The sequence below is a fragment of the Halichoeres trimaculatus genome, unplaced genomic scaffold (assembly GCF_033239565.1).
Source record: "Halichoeres trimaculatus isolate MK-OKI-2021-1 unplaced genomic scaffold, fHalTri1.1 fHalTri1_scaffold_20, whole genome shotgun sequence".
Classification (NCBI taxonomy): Eukaryota; Metazoa; Chordata; class Actinopteri; order Labriformes; family Labridae; genus Halichoeres; species Halichoeres trimaculatus.
In genome coordinates this window covers 11,097,263-11,125,169 of record NW_027437198.1, presented here as the reverse complement: position 1 = coordinate 11,125,169, position 27,907 = coordinate 11,097,263, and the positions used below count along the sequence as shown (strand labels likewise).

The following is a 27,907-nucleotide window of genomic DNA, read 5'->3' as shown; positions in this document are numbered from 1 at the left end:
TATGTCCTGTTTCTACTCTGAATGAGCTTAACACATCATCTATTTATCATTATTGCTGTCCAAGAGATGCCTTACATACATATCTGGATGCTTCATTCATTATGTGTGAGTAGGTGCTCATCCTCAGCAGATTGTTCCCGCACAGCCAAAGACAGATGAGTCATGAGGAGATTAGACTTATATGTAGCATCAAATTCATGCTCAGCCTGTTACTGTACTTCACAGCTGTTATTAATATTCATGTTCCTTAATGCTATTATAAAATCACGGGAAGAAATGGCTTGAGCCCATTTTCTCTCCCACCTTTCAGTATGGCATCAGAAATTTGTCATTCTTTGAAGTAATGTGGGGAAAAAAATCTATTTTGCTGATAGAAAAAAGCCTGATATCAGGAAAAACAGTCTGCTAAGTGAGGCAGACGGTGTGAGCTCATTTCCATTCTTTAGATCATGTTATCCTTATTTTAAGCTGTTGATATGCATATTAAATGTACTCGAATCCCAACTAAAAAGCACATTCTAATTTTTCTTAGGGCTTGAAGTGTCAATAAAAAAAATATGATATCTCTAAGGTACAATAAAACCATGTTTCGTTGACGTGAGAGGTTGTGATTGCCATTGTTCTGCAAGAATTCAGTGAGAAATGAATCATCTTTGTTATCCACATTCCCCTTACCATCTGCGCGTTGTTGACAACAAATTATGATGGACGTTTTTCCCAGCCAATGCCTGGCCTCTCGTGGGCCACAGTGGAAATGTTGTCCAATCACCGAATGAAGAGGCGGGGCGTGTTACGAGAGGGCGGGAACAGTCAGAGGAGACAGGAGCGCACTGTGGCCAGCAGCCGATCTGTCAGCGGCGTATTCAGTGTTGTTTTGCGATATTTAGAAGCCACAGCTGTGATTGTAATTGGATATAATGGAGAAAAATGGAAAGATCACCGATTGAAATCACTGACTACATCTACAGAGATTTGGATTGGACGTAAAACTACAACTGCGGATACCATTTTATTCTGGATATAACGCAGTGAAGTTACGTTAATCTTTGTTACCAGACTGAAGGAAGACAAGGGGGCCTGAAATTACACGGACGACCGTTGAAGTTGAGACACGGGCTGCGCTAGCTCAGTTAGCATTTAGCTTGCTGTGAAGTCGTTTTGACCAGTGGGTTATTGGCCTACAAAGGGTAACACAATATTATACGTGACTGTTTGTTGTTTGGCCTAACGCTTAGCCGCTGACACTGCTTTTAATTAATCATCACGGCTCTTTCTGTTAGCACAAGCTAGGCTAACGAGCGAGGTATGTGGTGGGGCTAGCCTGTTGTTCCTCTGCTAATTCAGCCAGCAACCGTCCTTCAATTAGGCACTAAACACCTAAAGCTTTGATAGTTTCCTTTTTTACAGGAAAAATATTTTAGCAGAAGTATATGCTCGTGAAATAACTGCATCTACTACCGCCACATTGATTGTTATGATAATTATTGCAGACAATAAGCATGTTCTTCTTCCCTACATAGACTTTTGGTGGAGTCGTCCCGTCTGGGTGCAGGTTAAGTGACTCTGCCTTTTCCTCTTAGTCCTAATAGTTGGTAATCTGTCACTAAGATAAGGTTTTTTATGACTCAAGACTAAACTTAAGCTCATTTTTATTGTGGTTGCACCTATTTAAAAATGATTGTTTACAGGAGTTTTTGATTTGTCAACTGAGCAGCAACTGTGAGCAATATTTTTCCCCTTGAATTTAAGCAATAAGGAAACACAGCCAATGTCTTGGGTCCCAGTGTATTTTTCATAAAGAAAATTACCCCAAGTTTTCTATTTCTGGTGGTTTTATAGTATGAAAATTACCTACTTGGACACAGTATTCGTGGATTGTTAAGTTAACCAGGAAAAAAGCAAGGACTTCATGTTGTTGGACTCAGTTTAAGTCAATAAAGGAACGCACAAGAGGCTTGATTTGCTGGTTACACATCCTTGCGAGTAAAGGAGAAGATCAGAAACCCTCATCTTCACCCCCTGCCTTCTGGGCTCAGATGTGAGAAACGATGGGCAGCCAGGGCAGCCCAGTGAAAAGCTACGACTACCTGCTCAAGTTCCTCCTCGTTGGAGACAGCGATGTGGGCAAAGGAGAGATCCTGGACAGCCTGCAGGATGGATCAGCAGAATCTCCGTATGCTTACAGTAGTGGTGAGTCACTCCTGTCTCAGCTGATAGGGGATCATTTGGTTCTGTTTTGCCCTCATGCGATGATGAGCTTCTCCTGTTATGTCATGCTTGCTCATCACAAAGTCCTGAAAATACTAGCTTCTCGTTTTGCTGCGTGGACTGTGGAGAATACACAATGAGCCCTGTGATGCTCATCACACACAGCATTCATATAGATCCAAGTCATACAGTCATGACTGTTTGTGCATTGTTGTCGGGCTGGTGGGTTGTATCTCTAAATAAACAACAGTCTTTATGACCTCATTGACAGGACAGTAGGTTAAACCTCAGTTTTAAACACCACATATTTTCCAGGCAGTATCATCTCCTTTGTGATTCTTATCCTGCTTCTTTTTTTTCCTCAGAGGAAAATGCCCCTCTGTTAGTCTTAATTCATAATAGGTTTAAAGTATTTTGAAATTTCTGTATTGGACTGCCTTGGTTGGCAGCCGCCCAACAGGCTGTGATGGCTGTTAGAGTAATCTGTCGGGGCAAATGCGATCAAAGTATGTTCCTATAAACGCTTGTTTTTGCCACTGACAGTCTCTGATTGTTATTCGAAGTGATTGACAGTGTTACAGAGAGGATTTCCACACAGAACGACCTATTTCTGACTGTGAGCTGAAGCTATCTGCAGTTTGTTGTTTTCTAGTAGTCATTTACATCTCAAAACATGTTCAAAAGGGACCAAGGTGCCAAAACCAGTTAACAGCCTCACCTGTATTCAACTCTAGCTTACTGCATGTATGCACATGTGTTCAAGCAAGAAGTTACATAAAGGGATAGTTCAGTTTTTTTGAAGTGGGGTTGTATGAGCTCTATGTGACCACTAAGGACATTAGATACAGTAGAAAGTTGTCTCCTCTCCCTCAGTAAGACACAAACTGTAATCGATGGTGACAAGGAAATAGGCGCTAACAGGGAAAGACCGTACCAAATTCAAAGGCTATTTTCTCTGCCTACAAGAACTAAAATCAAAAAGTAATACCACAGTTTAAGAGTACGCTACATAAAATATTTTTTAAGTGCATTAAGTCTTTGGAAATATAAACATTTATCAGGACCTAACTAACTGGTCATGTGTCCTTCCGCGCAGCGCTAGTGCGCTCCGTCCCCCCTCCTCCTTTCAGCTGTAGGGAATGTAAACAAGCTATGTTATGCCGGTTGTAGCCTTGTGTAAGTCTGCTCAAGTATCGTAATTCTTTTGTTTGTACTCTAAGGATTGTGAGGCAGCGTAGGAAATTCAAAATGAGTGACTATGACAGCGACGATGAAGTTCAATTTTTTTTGGAACCAAAAGGAAACCTGTATGAACCGGAGCACACAGAAGAGGAGTTGCTACAGATGGCGACTGAAAGGAATACAGAGGAAACATCCACGGACTCTGGACATCAAGATGCTGAGTGTTACTGCTGCCACGACTGTTGTTGTTGTTGTTGCTGTTACAGGACACTCCAGAATTCAGAAGAGCAGGGAAATCTGTGTGATGAGTTATACAGACGGTTTGAGAGCCAGCAGTGTCCTCAGACAAATCCTGAAGAGTGTCTGTAACCAAGTTCCACTCGTGACAGCAGTAACACTCAGCATCCGTGGGCATTGAGTCACAGCTCAGACATTTACACCACTGAGTATTTCTGACTCTATCTTGATGTCCAGTGTCCGTGGATGTTTCCTCTGTATTCCTTTCAGTCGCCATCTGTAGCAGCTCTTCTTCTGTGTGCTCCGGTTCATACAGGTATCCTTTTGGTTCCAAAGTGAATGGAACTTCATCGTCGCTGTCATAGTCACTCATTTTGAATTTCCTACGCTGCCTCACAATCCTTAGAGTACAAACAAAAGAATTATGATACTTGATCAAACTTACACGAGGCTACAACCAGCGCCCGAAGCATAGCTTGTTTACATTCCCTACAGCTGAAAGGACAGAGTGCACTAGCGCTGCGGGGAAGGATACATGACCAGTTAGTTAGGTCTGGATTAATGTTTATATTTCCGAAGACTTAAAAAATATTTTATGTAGCGTACTCTTAAACTGTGGTATTACTTTTTGATTTTAGTTCTTGTAGGCAGAGAAAATAGCCTTTGAATCTGGTACGGTCTCTCCCTGTTAGCGCTTATTTCCTCGTCACCATCGATTACAGTCTGTGTCTTACTGAGGGAGAGGAGACAACTTTCTACTGTATCTAATGTCCTTAGTGGTCACATAGAGCTCTTACAACCCCACTTCAAAAAAACTGAACTATCTCTTTAATCATGGATGCAAGTATGCTGCTTGTACCTGTGAGATCATGTAGAGGGTTGATTTGGACATAAATGAAGCAAATTGAACTGCATTGTTAGTTCCGAGGGAATTTCCTTTGTTACTGTTGCTCCATGAAAACACTTCTGTGGTGCAGAGCTGATAGAGCCGTGCCCAGTCAGATGATGCCGCCCTGGGTGTGAGGTCTCAGTTCACCCGCCTTTCTTGCTGCTACTGCTCCAGGGCTGTGAGTTATCTGATCACTGCCTGCTGCTGCAGTGAGCTGGTGGGCTGCGGCTGCTGTAACACCCACAATCCCCCACACCTATCAACGTGAAGCCTCAAAAAGAGAGCAGATCAACCACAGGAGAGAAAGAGACATTTTTATTGCTTTTCATCCCATTGTCTATTTAGTATCTTACACGGCTTGGTCTTTATAAATAGCACATTGCTGCAGCTTCAGCGAGTCACACGTGAGTTTGCTTTGTTGTTGCTAAAGTATTTTCCCTTCTTTCTCGGAACACTTGCCAGCATTTCTTTCAAGGAATAAGAAGAAAATAAATCAAAAACTGAATTCCAAATGAATTTTGAATCACTTTGAACAGTCCGATCATGCTTAAATAGGTTGTTTGTTAGGAGACACTAATGGGGTTCTCAGCAGGACTTCCATTACATGCATTTCATTTACTCTCCTCTTCCTCTTTTTCTATAAAAGCAGCTCAGCTCCTCAGGTTTTGAAGGCAAAATGTGTCCACAAAATGCGCACGTTAAGATATTTGCTCAGGGAAGTGTCCCTCATCAGAGATGCAAGATGATTCCCTAAGTATCCGTTTAGTTTGTGAGATGAAGCAGATTTCATCCACTCCCCTCAGGATGAAAGCTACTGTTCATGAAAAATACATCAGTCCGCAGAATGACCCCTTTTCACCAGCGCGCATCTCTTAATGAATTCTACCAAAGAGTGGTGCTGCCTGTTGGCATTCTTCAGCAGTATGAAGACCAAAGTCATGTGTGTTTTCAACCCCCCACATTCACTGAAGGACTAACTTTTTGATGTAGCCGGGTACTATCAAAAACAAATATCCCTCCCCTCATTTTAAAAATACTTTTGTCGACACGCAGCAGAAAATCCGCTGGTGAGTGCAGCTTGACCATAGACTGTATAAAACATGGGCGTAGTCTCCCCGAAGTCACCCGTCTGTTTCCGAAATGGTAAATGAAGCACATCGGCTATGGCGGCCATATTGGTAGTGGCAGCTATAGGGCGCCGGTTCGTCACGTGACCCTGAGCTGTGCCTCTGATTGGGCAAGCTTGCGATCTTAATATCCTAATAATTATACAAAAAAAAATCACCCCCCGTACAGTGGGTGCAGTTCGTAAAATTAGCGACTCAGACAGGAGACATTTTTGAACTAAATAGGTTCATTTCTGCTTTGAAAACAGCTTTTTTGGCTTGGTGTGTTTGTGACTTCGGCACTTCCGGAGCCAGTCTCAAGCTGACACTTGGGAAACAGCAGATTTTAGTTCTTCTGCATTGTCTCATATTCTTAGACCAGAGGTTGCTGCTTGGGCTTGACACATGCCAAACCCATAATGGGAAGTGTTTTTCAGGACGTTAAACCTGTGCTGTCCAATCAGAATCAGCCCCCATCATTTAGCCGTGACGTTTGAGAACCGAAAACTCCGTTTACCAGCGCCATGAAACTGAAGTTTTCCAAAATCTTCACTTAGGTCAGAGTTTCAGAAAACATAGCTTTTAGTGATGTAAAACTCCGGTTTTGTGTGAGCGACAGGCTTTAACGTATGGAAATAAATGCGGTTTCCATAATATTAGGCTACATGCGGACATGGGTTTAGATTTTCTGTATCTAGGAAATAACAGAAGACCAAAAAAATTTGGCAAACTGCTGCTGGATGAGTCACAATTGGCAAAGTTAAGTTAAGTTAAGTAAAGTTAAGTTGGAATAAAGTCTTTTGTCTGAATGTCCTAAGTGCATGGTGCAGTTAAAGAAAACAACATAAATGCTCTGAGATGAAACTTCACTTGACAGGCTTAAATGTATTTCCTCAGAGCATCTAATTAAACCTTGGATGTTTTGGAACACCAAGCCAAAGGAGAACTAGTTGTTCTTGGAAAGAAAAACTGTCTCATAACGTGAGCCTGACCAGCTCCGGCTGCGTCCTCTCTGATTGAGGATGTTGTCTTAATTGATGCGGGCAACATCAAAAGCCTTCAAACAGCTTCATTAAATATGGAGGGCTGAAACGAAGGCTGCTGCTAAACGTGCTTCAGCCAAGATGTTTATGCAGACAGAAGCTCTGCTATTGATTTCCATCCCTCTGGCAAAGAGGGGTTAGCGGGGGGACTTGTGGGGAGCCTGAATATTTCAAGAGGAGAAAATCAGGAGAGAGGAGCAGGATTTAATTGGGTGACATCGTCCACAGGCTGTGATTGATGCTGCTCTTCCTGTTTTTGGAGCAGCTCTTGAAAATATCACGACTGGTTTCCTTCGATGTACGACTGGACATTAGAGCTGCACACTTTATTACGGTTTCTGTGTTATTGTAACATGAGGATTTGTAATATTTATTTCATGGAAAAAGAAAATAATCTGATGTAAACAATCCGTGCAACGAAACCTGCCACCGGCTATTCTCAGAAAAGCTTGTGCCAAACTATAAGCTTTGGGATGATTTTTTAAATATCTTTGTGGTAAAATGTGTAGTTTCCAGCGCTGACCCTTGATTGAAAACAACACGCCACTCTCTATCAAATATCCCAAACCTACTCCAGTTTGGAAAAAGATAAACACCTTCAGAGTACGTCTTTTGTTTCAGAACAATGATGATGAACACCACTAAATGATGGCAGAATAAGTCCAGCTGTAGTGTGTCTGAGCAACAAAGAAATCTGACAGGATCTGAAGATTAATTTGACACACTGCACGAAGGTTTTGAATTTCACAGTCGGTGGATGTTAGCCATCTGATAACGCCAGCCTTGGAGGGTTGAAGCCAATTAAAATGCAAAATCAGACTGAAAAGACACTTTTCAGAGCAGCTGCGAGACAAGTGGGACTCTTAAATCTTTTTTTTTTTCATTCAGCTTTACTCTAACAAAGGAATATTCCCCAGGGGTCAGGCAGGCACGGCGGCCCATTGTTCCTCTGCACCACAGACTGGCTGTGTTGACAGTCGCATATCCATACACAACAGTTATCTCTGGATGCAGGCCAGCTCACAGATACCCCCCTCCTCCTCTTTCCTCCTTGACGCTGCCCTGGAGAAGAGGAGTGGGATTAAGGGGTAGAAAGGTGAGCATAGAGCTGAACCTGATATAATCCTGCTGAACGATGCACAGACTGACACACTGAATGTTCAACATGAGCAGAGCTTTACAGTAAACAGAGTCTCTCTGCTGTGATTTACTGTACTCCTCTTCTTCACATTTCATTCACACCAGCACTTATGTGTTTCATAATTTATGTACATGTTAACAACACATTAACAACCCACTGCAGGTTTATTTTCTCTGTGATAAAGCAACACACACACAGTAGTGTGTTTCTCTACCAGGTTCCTGCTGGGGTAAAAATTCTTCTCCTACTTTGCCTCCTGGATTAATCTGCAGAAACATGACGTGAATTATTTAGGCCCACTGGAAAAGTATAAAACCCTGCTAACAATCCATGAAAGCAAGAAGTGAAGTGGATTTTTCTGAGGACTGTGGTTTGTTCTACGTCTGATGTTACGAATCCAAACCAGATCCAAACCACTGATGAGACTGTGACACTGTGCCTGTTTGGGAACAAACTCTTCATTAACGCTGGATACTATATTTTTGTTGTTGGTGTGTTTTTGTCTATAGCAGGGGTGCTCAAACACTTTTCAGTGAAGGGCCAAAAACAAATCAAGGTGAAGGGTTTCGGGCCAAAACTAAACATGTAGTCATGTTGCAGCGCATGATATCAAATATGGCTGTAGCATAATTGTGCAAAATAAATTACCATACAAGAAAACACTTTTCTTTATTGTATTTCACAGCATAAAGTTACTAAACATCCATATGGCACAAATGATAGGGCTATGTCTTTAAAGTAGTGGTGGGACTTGATTAAAATAATCAATCGAATTAATAAAGCCATTTGTAATTAATTAATCATAATTAATCACATTTTAATCACATCAATATTCAACATCAGAAGCAACACTTTTCAATTCAAACAGATTTTGGTAGAAGACTAAATCATTGAATATTCTCATACACAAGGCTAAACAACAAAATCCTGTTAATTTTGGTCAGAAGATGTTTTTTTTGTGGACACTACTTTCAAGTACATTCATCAGCCATTATGTGGTAAATAGTGCTGTCAGGAGATTAAAAAATAATTAATTAATTACAGTATTTGTAATTAATTGATCTAATTAATCAGATTTTAATCTTATATCTGCTTAAGGTCCCCACATAAAGAATTTGAATTTTAGGGTATTACAAAATTATAGTGCGTGACTAATCGAATGAATACACGAAAAAGAGACGTTTTTTTTTCAACTGGACAATATTAATTAAAATGTCTGTGTTCCCTGCCATTGACATTCGATTACTGTTTACTGCATCTATAGAAGTAAATTATATTTTTCAGCAGAGGGAGGCAGAGTCTGGTGGAGCTTGTTAATCAAAATCCTGCTTGTAAACTACTGTGGGTGAGAGCAGTGTGCTCTTTGGACGAGAGCTCAGCATGGATATGAGGAGAAATGTAAGATGACAGAGGCACAGCGAGATGCTGCCGGTCAGAAAAGTTCAGGCAGCTCATGCTCCAACTGAGGATGTGTCGCGGTAGTTCAGAGAAAGAGCAGCGCCATTGTGAGGAAAGTCGACGGAGATCATGGAGAGGATCAAAGGATGGAGTGCCCGAGGTGAACGCAATCAAAAAAGTTTGAAATTTCTATTTTTTGGACCAAAAACAGGAAGAAAGACATAAAAGAAGAGAGTCCACTCCTCTTACATGGTCAGAGAAAACATTATTATTTGGGTCTTAAAAGATCGTTCAAGATGCTCTGAAAATGGCTGGCAGCCAATGAGTTAAATCTTGCGTTGATTTTTATAACGCGTTAATGTGCGGTTTAATTAATGAATCTAATTAACGCATTAAAGTCAAAGCCCTACTTTAAAGACATTCAGTGCATAATAACCTAAACAAAATGGGACACAACATGCTCCTATCAAACAAAACTAGAGCACTTTCCATCCTTTTAAAATAAGGAATAGTAATAAAACTGGACACCTGCTTTAGACTTACTACTATATCTACATTAATTTACATTGATTTAAAGTATGTGATGAAAATTCAAATATGGGCTGCAGGCTGAAAAAAAAAAAATGCTTGTAGGCCAACTTTGGCCCATGGGCCCCAGATTGGACAGCCTTGCTTTATAGGAAGTAAACAAACGGAGAGGATGTTGGCTTTGAGAACTGAAAAAAAACTAGATTTTAATCCAAAACCCCTAACACTTATCTTTCAACAGACGATTTATCACCCAGCACTGCAAAGTATAAACATGAGGGACAAAGTCTCACTTTTGGTCGCAGTTTTGCACCAACTTGCAAGATTACATCCCAGAAACATTAACAGAAAAAAAAATCTGATCTGTACAGATGTTGCCTAACATTGACTATTTCTTGCATTATAAAACCTTTAATCTCTTTACTTTCTTTTACTCAGTTACGAAACTGAGGCAGACCTCTGAGGTTAACGTTTCCATCAACAGTCTCTTCATTGATTTTTTGTGAGAATCTTCTCATAATTAAATCTACTAATGACATTTCCTGTGAGGATGCTCGCATTAACGCCCACCCCACAAGTCTGTGTTCTGCGCAGTCCCAAAAAACATCATCTCATTACCACAGAGTTAAAACATAGCATCTCTGACACACTTACACAAAAAGTGAACATTAAAAGCTTCACACAGCTTTGAGCACATCCACAGAACAAACACAGTCAGCCTCGTCCTAGAATAGAAGCCGCCGCGTTCAGCGAAGACATCAGAGACATCAGAGAAGCTATTGATTATCCAGGATATCTAAGTGAGCCTTGGCAGCGCAAGGAGAGGAGAGGAGAGGAGCCACTCGGTACGAAGCTCTGCACTCACTCCAATTAAATTAGGCGAGGCTGAGCTCAGCACTTTAGCCCAGCAGCAGCAGCTTCATACCGCCTGGAAAATTGGAAGATATTGCTAATGTTGTTAGCCAGCAGCTGCTACCTGCCAGAGGCCGAGGCACAGTCATGTGTGAGGGTCTGGGAAACAGATGTAATGTTAAGGTCTTTTTCCCAGGAGTGTTAATAATAACAGAGCTCACATTAGAGCTGGCTGCCTTCAGGTAAAAGGCTGTGTATTCAAAACAAACTGAGTGAGCGCAAAAAAAGACACACACATTTCTTCCTGCTGTTCCTTAAAACGTCTGGTTTGCTTCACTAAAGATGCAAACAAATTATTTTCAGTCATCCTCTATTTTGGGGATTATTTTTTATTTCAGTCATTGCTTATGGAAATCCATTCACACTTCAAGTGGCAAAGTAGAGCAACAGATTCTCCTCTCACACCCATGAAGCTGAAACCATCTGAGGACTGAGCGTGCTCAGATCAGTTAAGCTCCTGTTTTTGGTAGAAAAGTAAGCCAAACACCATTTAAGCGCGTCAGGGCAGGGAGAGCAGCATTTTGTAACACGTTTTACACAATCACACATAAATCTGGTGCTTAGCAGAAGATAAACATCTCCCAGGCTGTGGAAACACTGATTATCTGAGTGGTTCACCTGTTTGGCCTCAGGTGCTGCCAGATTCAGTGAAAGCCGCGGAAAGCTGGTGAACATGTGGAGACACGGAGCAGCAGGGCGACAGGTGTAGCAGTCAGACAGGTTAGTCAGGGACGTGTTGGCCGCCTGGGGGTGAACGCAGCTACAGACGTCATGACTGTTAAACCGTAAAAGGGGGTTTTGTAATATTTATTTAATTTTTATTGTGCTGAGATCTGAGCTTAAGTGTACTCTGAAGAAAAATATAATTTGATTAAATCGTTGATCCTCACTCTTTTCTCTCTTGTGGTTTTTGGTCCAGTTTTTCATCAGCACTTAGGTTATAATATTATTTTTGAAATTAAAGTCCGCATGTTCCTAGCTTCTCTCTTTCAACATCATAGAATAGAATAAAATAGAATACAACAGAACAGAATAGAATAGACTTTTTTTTTCCCGGGAAGAAATTCAAGAGTCACAACAGCAATCAAGGAAACAAAAGTAAGAAAGTATATAGAAAGTCCAAAAAGGTCCGTAAGAATATATGATGACAGCTTGTCCATCATTCTCCAGTTCAGCCAGTCTCCACTTCCACAGGGTGCAGGACTGAGCTTCTTCAGCAGTCTGTTCAGTCTCTGTCTCCTGTATCCTGTCTGCTCACAGCAGGTGAAGCTCTTCCAATGTAGCAGCATTGAGGTGTTAGGTCTGTTAGCCATGTTTGTGAATAGCATGATGCTACTCTGCCCTCTGGTATTCCCTCTGTTGCTGGGTTAGCACAGCTAGCTTGTCCATCTTATTGGAGATAGACCTTATTTTCCCAATAATGATGGATGGAAGGACAGGTCCATGTCGTTACTTCTTAGCTCACACCTGAGAACCAGCACGTCATTCTCACCTCCTTCTCCTCACCTTGTGGGAAGACATCAGGCCTTGCACCAGTTAGCATTGACATGCTACAGGCTGCTAACAGCTGATTTCACATGTAAACAATGCGGTCAAGGTTACATGAAGGATCTCCAGACAAACACAGGAGCAGGAGTAGTAAAAATATCACTGAAGACAAAACCAGTTTGGTGTCCATGACCAACAAATGAGCCATACAAAGTCATGATGCACTCCAAATATAAAGATTACAAAAAAGAGACGTAAAAAATACAAGAAACGGACAAAGAAGAGAGAGCTGCCACAACAGGGCGGTGCCTAACAACAACAACAACAAAAAAAATCATTATCATCTGATGTTGATAATATTTCATGGTTTATATAGCGGAGAGATCTCCTGGATCATATGCTCAGGATAAGTTAAAGTGTTATGAGTTTCAGGTGTGATGTTCAGTCTGTAAAGACTACTTTGCTTCATATTGTCTGAACTGATTTTCAAGCAGTGCAGATGTTCTTAACTTGATGTGAGCATTAAATGCTCTAAAGGGTGGAGTGTGATGACATGACATGCTGCACACCACTCAACAAAACTTGGTATACTACTAAGCTACATACCAAACATAGTTTGTACATTTTGGAGCGAGTTGAGTCTCAAGGACACTTGTCCTCCTGGAAGAGGTGAATCATTTGACTACTCGCTGTGGGAATAATGTCCGAAAAAGGAATGTACACGTGTGACAGTGAGTTTGCTGACTACAAAGCTAACTTAATAAAAACTTATTGGCACATTCAGGCGAAGCACTCCTGGTGCTGGTGGATGTAGCTGATTGCGACTGAGTCATGGTCATCTGTCCTGTTGTTTTGTCTTTGAAATGACCACATCTTTGGTTCGTGATGATTACTTTTGTTGACTGATAATGTTCTAGTTTTCAAGTTTTGTTTTTTGTAGGCTTGGACGAATAACAAATTTTGTTGGACGATATATTGCCCCACAGTTATTGACAATAAACGATATTGACAGTATTAATTTGAGACCAAATTAACCACAAATATAAATATCTCTAGCCATTTTTATACACGTTTGTCCTCTCAGTCATGAGGCTTCATTAGCCTCATTAGCTTCATCCCAAACTATAAACCCTCCAGTTGTCTTGGTTTAAAGTGTTCGGAATACAATTTCTGTGAGTGCACACTATTTTGCGATGGTCTGTTTGTTTGTACTTTGTCAATCAAACTTCCAGTGAGTGTTGACAGTGGGAACGAAGGCTCTGCATCTGCAGTTTCTTCCCTAGCTGGGCAAACAGGGTCGGGTGGTTGTGTTTTAGATGGGTATGGGAGTTTGTTGTGTTGCCTTTTTTTGTTGCTGCACACTGGCTGCACCTTGCTCATTTGGTTTTTAGCGGAAATATTTTTACATTTGGGCTGTGGCGTTTGCCTTACAATCATCTGTTTTCCTCCTAATAGAATAGAATAAAATAGTGATGTCCTTCAATTAGGCCTGTCACGATAATCAATAAATCAATTAACTGAACGATAAATAAAAACGTCCTCGGTAAGTTTGCCAGCCTCAATAAACTGACACGTGCATGCATGTTTGCTTTCCTCCTCTCTTTCGACCAAAGAGGCTGAATGAGAAGATGGCTCACTACGTCTATCTTTCCTAACATCGGGGTGCATAGGTTCTATAGCGGATTTAGCAGATTTATAGCGGAGTGAGCATCTGTCAAAAATGCGATCTTTGGGGTGAAGACAGGGCTGCTCGCGTGTACACACGTAGAGAGCTGAAGCGAGTGTCCTGAGGGGTAAGGAGGAAACACACGCTAATATGATTAATGACACGAAAGATACGGTTCTTAAGCCACCTGCCACAGTCCCAGTGTGGGAATATTTTGTTTTTTATCAGAATGAACAAAGTGTGAGCTCATGAACACCAACGAGCTGATATGTCGCATTTGTTTGAAAATAGTGGCGACGAAGAAGAAGAAGAAGAAGAAGAAGAGGGAGGTGCAGCGGAGCCTTTTTCTTTGACAATCCGCTCTTACTGAGGCTTTTGGTCTGCGAAGTAAATAGAAATAAAAGCGCCAAATGGTGGCGCTCAAAGACAGCTACATTGCCAAAGAAATGCAGCCCTTCCATACGGTTGAAAGCCAGAAATGTTAAAAATGTTTGACAGACAGTACGAATTGACTGGGAAAAAGTACATGTTACAAACAATTCAGGAACTGTATAAACTCCCTTTTATTTAGGCTACAGTTTTTATTGTTGTGGGTTTTTTTGGGGGGGAGTCTTTTCGTTTTTTCTTTAGAGACAGGGTCTATGTTTTATTGTTTTTGATTAGTATTAATTATTTTCACTGACATGTATTTTTTTTTAAAAGAGAGTCAATTTCATATTCATTGTATTTTTTCTCTTCCTTGTTTGTTAAATTTATTATAGTTTTTGTTTAATTTATTTTATTTAAAAGATCCTGACCTTTTAATTACAGTTAAATACCATTAAGAAATTAAAGTTTCTTACTTTTGATATGGTGTACTCACTTTATTATCCCATTTATCATAATTACATCAATGAAAAAATGGAGAAAAAAAAATCAAAATAATATTGACAATAATATCGTTTGTTGGCAATAATATTTTGGAAAAATATCATCAAGCAAAATTTGTAATCGTGACAGGCCTACCTTCAAAGTAACAAAACAAAAGGTGTGTGGTTAAGTGTGGTAACAGACAGCTATAAATGTTCAAAAAAGAGTTAGTAACGGAAGAATTTAACGTCTTTTCTTGCATCAGAATGACTCGCTCTAAAAAATGTCTTAAAAAATAGTTAAACACTGCCTAACTTTGGATTCTTTTATCTCTCTGCTCAGGTATCGACTACAAAACCACCACCATCCTTCTGGACGGGAGGAGAGTGAAGCTGGAGCTTTGGTAAGCACACATCACAGCTGTAACAAAAACCTCTTGTTGTCTGAACAATAGAGAGACACGGCTGCTCTTTTTCTGGGGTGTTCCCTTAGATTACTCAGAGCAACAAGGTTAAATTTTTAAGGCCAGACAAGACAACCCTCCACACACACGCACACACACACAGATCCCTGCGTGGCTAATATTCACTATCAGTGGAGATGCAGCAGAAACATGTAGCTGTCAGTAAAGCCACTCTGCAGTGTATCTCCCGGCCTGTTTGGTGGAAGTAGGCCAAAGAATCCAACTCCTCAGCGAAGCAGCAACGCCTCGTCCTCCCTGTGGATGCAGAAGTTTAGACGCAGTTTGCTGAAGGAGAATCTTCTCTCCTCTTTCCACCATCACACAGCTCTCTCTCAGTCTGGATGTTGACTTTTCTTCTACCATTCTTTGCTTCATCATGTGTTTTTTTTCCATTTCTGCCTTCTCTGCCATCTGTGTCTACATTCTGTTATTTATTTTGACTCAGTCACATATACACCATCCTCCTGCCGCCCCAAATACTGAACCAATTCACTAATCCGACACCAAATGTGGATTAATCCACACCTGAAAATAACACCAACAAAGGGGCTGTTTATTCAGATTGTGCAACACAAAGAAAACCACTTCAGAGGTGGCCTGTTTTTACTCCAAATTAGACGTAATAGACTGTGAAGAACAAAAAGTTTTGGTGGAACGTCTAGTACTCCTTCTTGTTCTTGAGGGTTGGGAAACTACAACCATGTCCTGACAGAGAACACACGAGTTCTTCGATCTGTTGGTTATTTTGTGCAGATTTTCTCACCACACCTCAACAAAAAGATCATCTCATGCCAGAGTAATACGAGCTCAGAAGATTCCTCTTTCTCCTTCCAAACTTTCTGTTATCCTAGGTTAAATAAGCATTAGACTCACAGTGTGAGGTGAATTATAACAAATTTAAATCTCATCCCAAATCCTTTTGCACCCAAATCCCCCCTCACATGATCCTTTATTAAATATGTGTGTTTGTTGTTTTGTAGAGAATGAAATAAAGCCTTTCTGGGAATAGGGAGGTGTTTGTTCCTGGGACATCAGCTTTTGTAAGTCTACACAAAACCAAAGACTAAAGTGTAAAATGTGACCAGCCTTAAAAATACTCCCCGATGAAAAGTGTGAGAAAGATGAGGTGGATTAATACCAACATTAACATCCACTTTTAGTTTATGTTGTGGTCTATGAATAGATCGTAAAAACCAGGAAAGACGTGAGTTAAAAATGTCAGATCAATGAAGATTTCAGTGATGAACTTGCAGCTTGCAGCACTCTGACATTCACTCGTTTTGACTTGAAACAAATTAAAAACAGTCGCTCTGCAGAGCACCAGCACTCAAACGAATGTACCACATGGATCCTGATGATCAGTGTGAATTTATTCACGTTGTTCGTCTTGTTGTGCTCAGTTTGGGGAGCTGCTTCTCTGCTTCTCTGAGCCAGGACATGAAAGTTTGATCACTGCTGCTCTGCCAAAAGCGATGAAGACATTTTTGGATGAGAAAGTCAGACTCGTTTCCAGGCCAACGTTTTGTCCTCAATGCTGAAGCGTCTCTTTTTCCATCCCTGCAGCTGAGGAAATGTGAGCTGACTTTAAATCTCTCTCTGTGTCGTTTCTTTTCCTCCTCAGGGACACGTCGGGACAGGGGAGGTTCTGCACCATCTTTCGCTCATACTCCCGAGGGGCTCAGGTGAGGAAACATAACTGGACTGAACTGAGAGCTGCTTCACTCTGCTCTCGAGTCTCTTGGCGGCCTGTTTATCTGTGATTGTATCGATCAAATGCAGATTTAAAAACCAGCTGTTGTGCTTACTCTGCTGCTCAGAGACGTGTTGTTTATTCTGTGTGTGTTTATGTGTGTGTGTGTGTAGGGGATCCTGCTGGTGTACGACATCACTAACCGGTGGTCCTTTGATGGAATCGACAGGTGGATCAGAGAGATTGATGAGGTGAGTCCAGGAGATGAGTGGATCTGTTATGACTGGATGTTGGCAGCTCTGTCTAGACTCATGAGGGGAGTGAGTCAGATTTTGAAGAGACAGTTGAAAGTTGCTGAACCACATCAGAAGCTTAAAATGTGGTACCTGATTTCAGAGTTATCCCTAAGACTTGTTTTTTCAGGGATTCTTTGTCAGGGTTTATTTTAGGGGTGGGAGAAAAAATCAAATCCATATATCGGGATTTTCTTTTTTACAAATATCAAAATCAGGATTCTTGGTCAAAAAAATGTTTTTTTTTTCCAAATCCAAATTCTTCATTTCAGTCTTTGTTTATAAACTGGATTGGAAAAAAGTTACCATTTTTCTCTAGCAGAGGGTGAAATGTTTCTCTCTAGATGCATTTCCATTACACTTTTTCGCAAATTAAAGCGATATTTTTGAAGTTTCGATAAAGAACAATTGTGCCTTGCTGGTGTTTCCATTACGGCTAGAATTGCCCACAACTTGAGTTGAGTTAAGTAGTCAGCATCATCATCAGTGTAACGTCCGTCCAGACGCTGCACTGATGATGATGCTGATTCATGAACATTAGTGTTTTTATTCACTGGTCAAACTTTTGGCAGGAACAAAACACTGAATGAAAATCATCTCCAGCTCACATACTCCCTCTCACACAGACACACAAGTGTCGTTCAAAAACACAAACATCTGCATTGGACGTATAAATAAGAACAGAGCTGATAAAATATGAATGCTGCAGTCTGTTTGTGTGGCAGTGGACGCGTACGAGGAGGTGACGGAGGAGCTTTGTAATCACAATGACCGGTAAAGGTGTTTCCATTGCACTTTTGCGACAAAGTTCAGTATCAAAATTTCTGAAAAACCACCTCATGAGAGCGTAAAAACTTTTTAGCCAAATTTGAGAGGTTTTTCGAAAATGTGGTGTTTCCATTGCCGTTTCTTCAATGCGATATTTAGGTTTTGCCTAAATCTAGGTGTAATGCTTCTGACTCACGTGATGTGCATATTATGGGAAAAAAAATTTAAGGATGCATGATTTATCATTTTTAGACATTTCTAGGGATGCACGATTTATCGGTATCAATATCGTTATCTGCCGATGTTGGTAATTTTTTTAACATATTGTCATCGGCTTATGTCTAAAAGTGGGCTGATATCTACTCATTAGCTGCCCGCCATTTTCAGAGCATCTTAAACAATTTTTCAAAGACTCAAATAATATCGTTTTCTATGACTATGTAAACACCAAAACTACCTAAGAAGAGTGGACTCTCTTCTTTTATGTCTGTCTTCCTGTTTTTGATCCAAAAAACAGACCAAATGTACTTTTTTGATCACGTTCATCTCGGGCACTACATCCTTTGATCCTCTCCATGGTCGTCTTTTCTCACAGTCGTGCCGCTCTTTCTCTCAGAACTTCCTTAGCACATCAACTCAGATTTTTTTATTTTTTTAACCAGTATTGATATAGGTAAATATCGGTTATCGGCCATAACAGCAACATTGATATTGATATCAGTATCGGCCAAAATTTTTATATCGGTGCATCCCTAGACATTACAGCCCGACCGATATGGGATTTTTGGGGCAGATGCCGATACCGATACTGGGGGCAAAAAAAAAGCCAATATCCAATATATCGGCCTATATCCAATATATCGGCTGATATATACAATAAATTCATTGATCTACACAGGATATATACTGTATATAAACACAAATCATTATAATACCCATATGATTCAAGCCAGAGGCAGAACACTATTAAATTAAACCAAGGAACTTAAGTTATAAAACTGTCAACATAAGAACTGTAGTATTAACCAATGATAAATAAGAACAAGCTGTAAAAACAATAATAAATTAAGAAGTCAAACTGTAAACACCTTAAATAAATAAGTCAAACTTTAAACACAGTAAGTATAAAAAAATTAAAACTAAAACACAATGAGCAACTTACACGACGTGAAAACGCTGTATTATAGTCTTACATAAGATAATGGTGGACATATGAATTCACAGTAGTATCTATCTCTGTTTATCTCACAAAAAAGCAACTCACTCGATGTTAAAACGTCAATGTTGGACGGAGAGGGCGGGCACTCGGGCAGTGTGCAGCCCAACACACAGACACACAGCAACAGGAGCGACAGAATCTCCATGGAGCAAAAATTTTTATAATCTGCTCCATTTTGGCAGATGTTGATTAATTGGTGACAGGCATAACCGGTCGGGCTCTACTAGGCATTGTTATCATTTACCATCATTTAACTTTTTCACATGGTCTGGTGTCGACAAAGCAAACTAAAAATCATAATAAATCAAAAAATAGCAGTTTAAATTGAATCGACACGCCAAAAATTGTTACAGAATCTAATCACAAAAATAGCGTATCATCCCAGCCCTAGTTTATTTGTCGGGGTTTGGGACAGTAATGATCTGTTCAGTTTTTTAAAAATGTTGCTGGGTCTCCACGTGACACCAGGCGACTAATTTGATTTTATCCCTTTGCTTTTAGACCTCAGCAATTATAAAAACGTTCCACTTCTATGAGATGGAACAAAGGGTCAATGGAGGGAGTTAAGTGAACCACTTGAAGACAACCACATCTGTGTGTGTGTGTGGGTGTGTGTGTAGCTGTGTGGGCTACTCTCATCATGTCCTTCCTGCTGACTTGGAAAAAAAGGATGTCCTGTGTGTGTATGTGTGTGTGAGATATTTTCAGCCTGTGGAATGTATGTTTCAGTTTGCTCTTTCCTGCTCCACCTCCGCAGACGTGGTGTGGTCAGCAGCAGAGTGAAGGTGGTCAGATGGAGAAGATGGAAACTATGTGTACGCTGAAAGTTAAACCGTGGTGAACATTTGAAGACATGCCATACAAACTTGAGACCTCTCTTTTGAATGTGGGAGTCTTTGGATTTAGGAGCGTCTGTTGTGATAATGTGAGATGAGTCAGACACTTTATCACTTGTGATCTTTATGGACACTCAAGGAACAAAGTCTGGAGCTTGTAAAAACCTCCTGCTTTGGTTATAGATGTTAAAGCTGGTTCTCTTCCCCCTGCTGCTGCTGCAGGAGCAACCTCTGTGCAGAGCCTCAGAGCATGAAAAGGCAAGAGAGAGGCCTCACAGAGGAGAGGCTGATGAGCAGTGACAGTCAGGAGGAGAGAAGGAGTGAAGGAGGAGAGAGGGCGACCTTTTGATACCATCATGTTTTATCCAGTTTGTCAGAACAGACGGGGGAGGAATCAGAGGGACATGAGCCTGAGCGGCAGGATGAGACTCAAGCTTCCTCTTTGAGCTTGTTGAATTAATAACAAACCTCTGCAGGTCCTTTTTTTATGAATGCAGCATCTTTAATTCACTCTCTTCTCTGTCTCGTGCTGAAAAACAAGCAGAGATGCTGTGTAGCTGACAGAATTTAATCAGAATATGACAACCGTGTTGTTAGATGTTGTAGAAATAGGAGTGGAAAAACAGAGCTGCTGTTTTTGTGTTTGGTGATTTGATTCTATTTTTGGTTTATTTGAACTCATTTAGTCAAAGGTGTCTCATTGAAAATGCTCTTTTAAAGCAGAGCTGCATCAAGACTTCATCAAACTAAGACTCTGTTTAAGTGTTAAAAGAGGTTTTAACAGATAAGTTCCCTTTGATTTCCAGCTTCTGTTAATCCTCTCCCATGTCTGATTTTCATTCCCAGCATGCTCCAGGTGTGCCCCGTATCCTCGTCGGTAACCGTCTGCACCTGGCCTTCAAGCGGCAGGTTCCCACTGAGCAGGCAAGGGCGTACGCAGAGAAGAACGGCATGACCTTCTTCGAGGTGAGCCCTCTGTGCAACTTCAACGTCATCGAGTCGTTCACGGAGCTGTCGCGCATCGTCCTGATGAGGCACGGCATGGAGAAGTTCTGGAAACCGAACCGGGGTGAGTGGACGAGTTTGGTGAACTGTGGAAACTGAACGACTCTGAAGAAGTTTCCAAAAGAAGGAGGCCATCAAGAAATGTTAAAAAGATTGATTCGTTTTATAGACCTGACAGCAGAGAGTGGGCGAGGGTGAGGAAACAGAGGAAACACCAAAGACTCACTGAGTCAGATGTTAACACTGCCCTAGTTCTCTTTACAAAGAGCTGATGGGATTTTTCCGAGGAGTGGAATAAAAACATACCACTTCTTTCTATGCTGTGGTAAAAGAAAACTTAAAGAGAAATGACAGCAGGGTTGAGCCCTGGAAACAAAAATTGGATACTAGACTAGATTTCTGATTTCTCTGCCAAATTTTAAAAAGCTAATGTTCTTAATGGTTCCAAGGTTTCTGTCATCACCACTAATGTCCCAATTCTTTTTAATGTAGCGCAGAGCCTTTTAATCTCCCTAATATCCTCTTTAGTCTCATGAAGCCATTTGAAAGCAGCTCAGAAAAGGCAACTTCCTCAAGGCTTCCTATAAAAACCTTGAGAAAAAGGACGCAGACGTACAGAAATATTGAAGACATCTCATGTCTAGAGTTCATTTCTGCAGCATTGAGCAGTAAGATAGCTGTAGTCAGGGACTCTAAGACATGGAGACAGTGTTGGAAACAGAGAAATGAAATAAAAAGTCATTACCGGCCTCTAATACAGAATTTATTGGTTTGCAGCAGTGATTAGTCAGGATTTATTTGTTAGAATTAAATCTGTCTTTTTGAATAACAATACGATCTCAGCTGGATTAACCGCTCTTCACTGGATATTCAGCACTCTAGAGGCCGCGCTCTGCTAATGTGCCTCAGCCGTCTGATGGGATGACACATCGCCTCATAGGCTAATTAATTCTCCCTCATGCCTGTCATCGTTTTGTCTGTAATTAAAGAGGAAATCAGGCTGAAGTGGTGTTCTGCTAAACCTTAGAGAATGGCTGATTAACAGTTGACTGGATACAAAATAAATCACTTATCTTTTGTTCTTTTGAGGTCATAAAAAGTCTGAGAGCCTCCTCACATCATTGATCAGTCTGTTAGATGCTTTTCTACTCTTCTCAGGGAGCTTAAAGGTTCCATATTCTGCTCCTTTTCTGCAGTTTAATATGGATCATTGATGTCTTCATGAAATGGTAGTAACATGTTTTGGTCCAAAAAGCCAATAAATCAAGCACAGCAGCATTGTTTCCAGGCTCTCATAGCCCCTCTGTTCAGAACGCTCTGATTTAGTGGGCGTGACCTTCATATGTAAATGAGCCACCACTGACACCACCCCACTCTTCCATGCCACGTGCTCCAAGTGCACAATGTTTAGAAAACAGTGAAGCTCGTTTACCGTAACATTACAGGCTAATACAACAGGCTAACTGCAGCTAAAGTTAGCATCCTGAAGCTAACACAGAGACAGGGGGGACACTGAGGAAAAGCTCTTACATCTGCTCCACAGCACACAGCATTTAAAATACTCACATGTCCAGGGTCCCAGGTTTGTTGGAGGATGGTTGGTAATGCACCTGGATTCAGGACCAGTCTATTCGCTAGCCCTCTGTTGTACTGTCCAAAGTTGGAAAAGCAGTGACTAGCACACACATGCACAGTTTTACTGAGTGTAGCTGGCACAGTTCCCTCATAAATGAACTCTAGTCACTTAGTCTTGTCTTCTCCTGAGATGGGAAGCTTGTGCATGGAACTATGTGGCTGTTTACAGCCAAAAACAGAGCAGTGATGGCTCTTCAAATTTTGCATTCTCCTCCTGGGGAGGTGAGTGGGCGGGGAGGGTGTCCGGGGTATCTGCGCCGTTGGACCAATCAGGTCAGGCTTGCTCCTGATTGGTCAAAAAAGGGAATTGTTGACGTCGGCAAATCCTGGAAACTCCAAACAGCTCGTTTTAGGTCAGGATTTTACATTCACAAGCACTACTAAGAACAGGTTTTGTCATTAAATATCACATTTTGTGGGCTGGGAGGAAAGCCAAAGACCCACAAATTTCACTTAAAAGACTTAATAAAGTGATTTTTGCATAATATGGGACCTTTAAGGCCTGAGTGCTAACCTCTTAACCTCTGCCCTCCTCTCTGCAGTCTTCAGCCTACAGGACCTCTGCTGTAGAGCCATCGTGTCGTGCACGCCGGTCCATCTCATCGACAAGCTCCCACTCCCAGTCGCCATCAAGTCCCACCTCAAGTCCTTCTCCATGGCTAACGGCATGAACGCCGTCATGATGCATGGACGCTCGTACTCGCTGGCCAACCCTGCCGGTGGCTCTAAAGGCAACAGCCTGAAGCGCTCCAAGTCCATCCGTCCACCACAGAGCCCTCCGCAGAACTGCACTCGCAACAACTGTAAAATCTCCTAATTGGGCGATTAGCAGGGGGCGGGGTTAGAGACAAAAAATGACGCACAGCATGAGATCAGGAGACGGAAATACAGGTTTTGATTTTTTGAAAGAAAGGAGCACGTCCCTGCCTGAAGAGCTGAGGAGCAGAATGATGGATAAAGGGATGGATGAGCACTACCTCTCATCTTTGTGTTTAAAAAATACTTTGCAGGTGGACAGAGAGGTGCAAGAAGGTGCCTGAGGACTTCAGAGAACAACTGTAAACATGAAGGTCTCCACAGACCCGATTCTCACCACTTCTAACTGCTATGAATGAGAGAAAGAGACTCTGGATTCACTCTCGTCTGCTTGAGATTTAACTACATGTACAAAAATCCTTCACCAACTCAAGCAACTGTATTTAGTTCCTCGACAAGACGCACGCCACGGTTTGTGTCTGTGCATCACAGAAATCACCTCAAGAACGGTTCTTCACCTATTTGTCTCACGTTTCTGTTCGTCCGTCTGTCTGTCTGTTTATATTTACACCTCTTCTTCCCACATGGGCTGTTTTACCGACCAATAAGTTAATGAGCGAGACACTAATAAGCAGTCAGTCGGTTACTGATCATTATTTATCCCCAGCTGGTGTGAACAGATGAGTTTGAACACTTGTTAGAAAATGAGGAACACTCGGGGAAGGGGAACGGTGGTGAAGCTGGGTGAAGGTCGTGCAGGTCGTAACACAAACACTCACCCCGCACTACCATCACCACTTCACAGCAGAGGAACCTGATGTGGGTTCAGCAAAAAATCAAATCTCATCACAAATTCACTAAATGTGTTAAAACATACTGTAGACATGATTTTACTGAGGTGTCAGATTGATGAACTGAGCCACTTGATGGAAAAATGATATCCAGCTCTTGATTTGGTTATCCTATTTCAAGTAAAGCTCATGAATATTTCACGCTTCAAGCTTCTCTGATGTGATGTTTTGCTGCTTTTATCCCTCAAGTGTTTTGTTTAACTTAACTTTTTATGGCTGTTGAAGCTGATCGGTAAAAACGAGTTAGTTTATGGTGTGTACTTAGACTTTGGAGCATTTTTAACTCTTCTTACTGTTTGCCCTCCAAAATTATAGAAAATAACACAAATGTTAACAATGCAAAGATTATAAGGCAAGTGAATCAAGCAGTGTTTTGGCCCGGATTGATGGTTGAGAAGTTCTTGTTGACATGTGATACTTTAAAAATGTAATGCCTGCAGAGACCAGTGTTTGGGGTGATAACCCATTTCCAGTCTGAGCGTGAAACCCCCTCTATGCTTTGACCTCATGTGTTTCCATACGTTTGTTTCAGCGTTAGACCCAGAGGGAGAGGAAGCTCGGATTTCTGAGGTGGCCTGAAAAACGTAGCTCCAGGTGGAGACGCAGTGATGAGGGAAAGTAGAAACCGGTCAGAGTAGCTGGACAGGAGCAAGGAATGAGGAGTGTTCAGGTAAAGTGTTGACAGTAAACAGATACCCCTGTTGTGTGGCCAGATAGACCCTGTGTCACTGTGAAGGACCAGGTGTTTGTGCAGGATTCAGTGTTGTCTTATGGTGAAACAGCAGATCTTAAGATAACACGTCCCCCTTATGAGGCTTGCATGAGCGACTGTTCAGTTTGTCCGTTACAGGCTACCATACAAAAACAACCTTTTTCTGAGGTTTGAACAAGAAATTTTTTCAAGCTATTTCTTCTCATTAATGGTTTTCTTTTAATGTTTTATATCATGGTTTAATCAATTTTGGAGCAAAAATGCCAAAACATTGCTTTTTAAGACACTTTAAACTGTGTTTTTGAATAATAGTAGATTTAAAATTTGGGGCTCCAAAGAAAGACATTTTGTCAAGGGTGAAAATTATGTTGTGATTTTTCACCATTCCTACACTTAATTCCAGTAAAATTGATGGATTAGTCGACTCTCAAAATAGTCTTTACTATTTTAACCCATTTAAAAAACTTTAACGGTGAACATTTAGTCATATTTATCTGGAAGCACCGATCTAACAAACAGCAAACAGGCTTTATACTCAACCTGATGCATTTCCTCTCAATGCTGCGTTTAGGTCAAGTGGGAAGAACCACAAACACAGGTGGACCAGGTGTAAATATTGTTCAACAGCATTATTACATGTCCCCACTGTGTCACATCCTGTGGGTGAAAAAATGATCCGACAGTCGAGTCTAAACAAACTCCAACACGTGAACTCTTCCCCGTCGCTGTTTTTTTAACACCAAACCTTTTCCGACTGGATCTCCCACGGGAACCAACGCAGCATGTTTTCTTCTCTCTCCCCCTTCTCTGATCTGCTCCACCGCCTCCGCCTGCTTGCTGTCCCATGATTCATAGCTGCTGAATAATAGATGCTCTTTTCAGAGATCTCTGGAGGGCTTCATCAGTACGCCCTGGCTGCGTCTCTCTGTCTTTCTTTCTCTTTCATCCTCCTCGCTGCTCCTCCTCAGGAAGCTCAGAGTGGTTTGTTTCTCTGTGCTCCTCTCCTCTGCTATCTTTTATTCTCCTCTTATATAAAAAATCTGCCTGGCTGCTTCTTGTTTTATCTTGTTTGAGTTTGATTTTGGTTGCTCCTCCTCAGTTTTTCCTAGTCCAGTCTGAACTCCTCATCTTTTCCCCTCCTCTTCCTCCTGCTCTGATCACAGTTGTCTCAGTCTTTAGACTTTGACATGTCTTGACACACTCAGCAAAGCTTCTCTGCTTAAGGGAAGCTTTCATTGATCCAGAAACACTGTCACAATGATCTTCAGCTTGCTTCAAAGTGTTTGCAGTGAATCATTTGAACCTAAAATCTATGGTTTGACTTCTGCTCAAACAAAAATAGTTCTGCTGTCTTGTGACACCTCAGCTTGTAAGGAGAGTGATTATTGTTGGTTCTACAGCTGATAGACTTTTTGGTTTGAGGAATTAAAACCAGAAGCTGCAATAATATATTGAGAACACATTTTTAAAAGCAGAATAATCAAGAGTTTTAATCTGGCTTTATGAGAATCTTATTTTCTCTACAGTCAGGAGGTTAAAGAGTGAAGGTGAGTTTTTAGATCAGCTCATGTTTTGTTTTGTCACCATCAGTGTTTTATAAGAGCAGAAGCAGAGAAATGCCAAGTTTTTAGTAAAATTTTCCTTCTTAGGTTTTTGTTGCTGCTGACTTGTAGAGCACATTCGCCCTCATTGTTTTCGTGTCGTATCTTCCTCCCATCTCCCTCCTTGTGTTGGATCTTCATCTTCTTTTCCCCTCAGTGTTTGTGTTTCCCTGAACAGATTTTATATTTCATGAGACATTTTTAAAGATGATTGTGTAGGACGGTGAAAGATTCAGGGACACTCTCTGATGTATTCAGTGTTTGTACAGAGGAGCAGACTGTTGTGATAACGAAAAAAAAAAACATAATACACTACTCTGGTTTGTGGCTGAAGCTGCTGAGTAATCTGAAGTGAGTGAGTGAGTGTGTGTGAATGTTGTTTAAACACCAAGCTGACCGTTTTTCTTATTTTAAATTATTGATTGTACAGTTTCAAGGCAAGGGGCTGAAGAGACTGACTTTTTCACAATAAAACTATTGAATGTTGGAGTCAAGATGTCTCTGCTGAGTGATTTTGGAGTTTACCTTGACTTGCTGTTCTGAAGTAGTTTGTTTCATTTGAGAAGGATGCCATCTGCTGGACGTTTCACGACACATCTGGAGAAAAAAAAAGACTCAGGCCACTTATAAACAACTAGTGGCAACAAATTCAAAAGCACAGAGTTAAAAGGTAACTATAAAATACATTTAATGAAACAACTAAGAACTTTTATGTTGTTATTGTGAATCTTATGATCAAATTTCAGCAGACTGAAACTGTATTTTTAATTTTTGGCCCTACTTTTCATCAAAACCCTCCACTCCAATCCAGGTAACATTTTGATTATGTGTTTCAAACCCAATTATTTGACATTTCAAAACAGTTTTGAGTCCATATCGGCTATGGAAACCATTTTTTACCAGGCTTCAATTTGGGAATCAAACAAATGCCTTAAAATGTTTCTAATGATTTTGACTTTTAGATTTGTTATTTACTCAAACATTACTTCATGGATTACAGTGTTACACGTTAAATGTGCAGAAGTGCATGCACAAAATATCAGTGTGTCAATATACTGTGCAGATTTCCAGAGATGATTCTGATAGGTTGCTGATGTCCAAGGATTCCTTGTTAATACAACTTTTTAGGCATTCTGGTATTCTGTTTCTTAGATGTTCTTTATTTGTAAAACTGTTGTTTCAGTGACAGTAAGCATGAACCGTCTCATCGCACCAACTGGAGAAGCTGAGTCCTCCACATTATTGACTGGTGAGTAGTTTGCAGCTTTGATTATGGTTACCCACACAAGTCCAAAACACAGTTGATTTTTCTAGTGAACATCAAATGATGTTCTTACTATGATGATGATAATCTTCTAAAGCTCCTGTGAGGAATTTTTTTTAAGTTGATTTTGGTGCCCTCCTTGGACAAAAGTTAACATGTTGGTCTCA

At 41.0% G+C, this 27,907-nt stretch overlaps 1 protein-coding gene across 1 annotated transcript; it reads left to right on the top strand.

Annotated features, from left to right (window-relative positions):
• Positions 1–800: 800 nt before the first annotated feature.
• LOC141809430 (ras-related protein Rab-40C) lies at positions 801–26,970 on the top strand. The gene is made up of 6 exons (XM_074696444.1): positions 801–2,190; positions 14,990–15,050; positions 16,732–16,792; positions 16,974–17,051; positions 20,763–20,985; positions 23,099–26,970. Exons 1-6 carry the CDS (start codon positions 2,049–2,051, stop codon positions 23,371–23,373), a joined length of 840 nt encoding a protein of 279 aa, XP_074552545.1. The 5' UTR covers positions 801–2,048; the 3' UTR covers positions 23,374–26,970.
• The last annotated feature ends 937 nt before the right edge of the window (positions 26,971–27,907 follow it).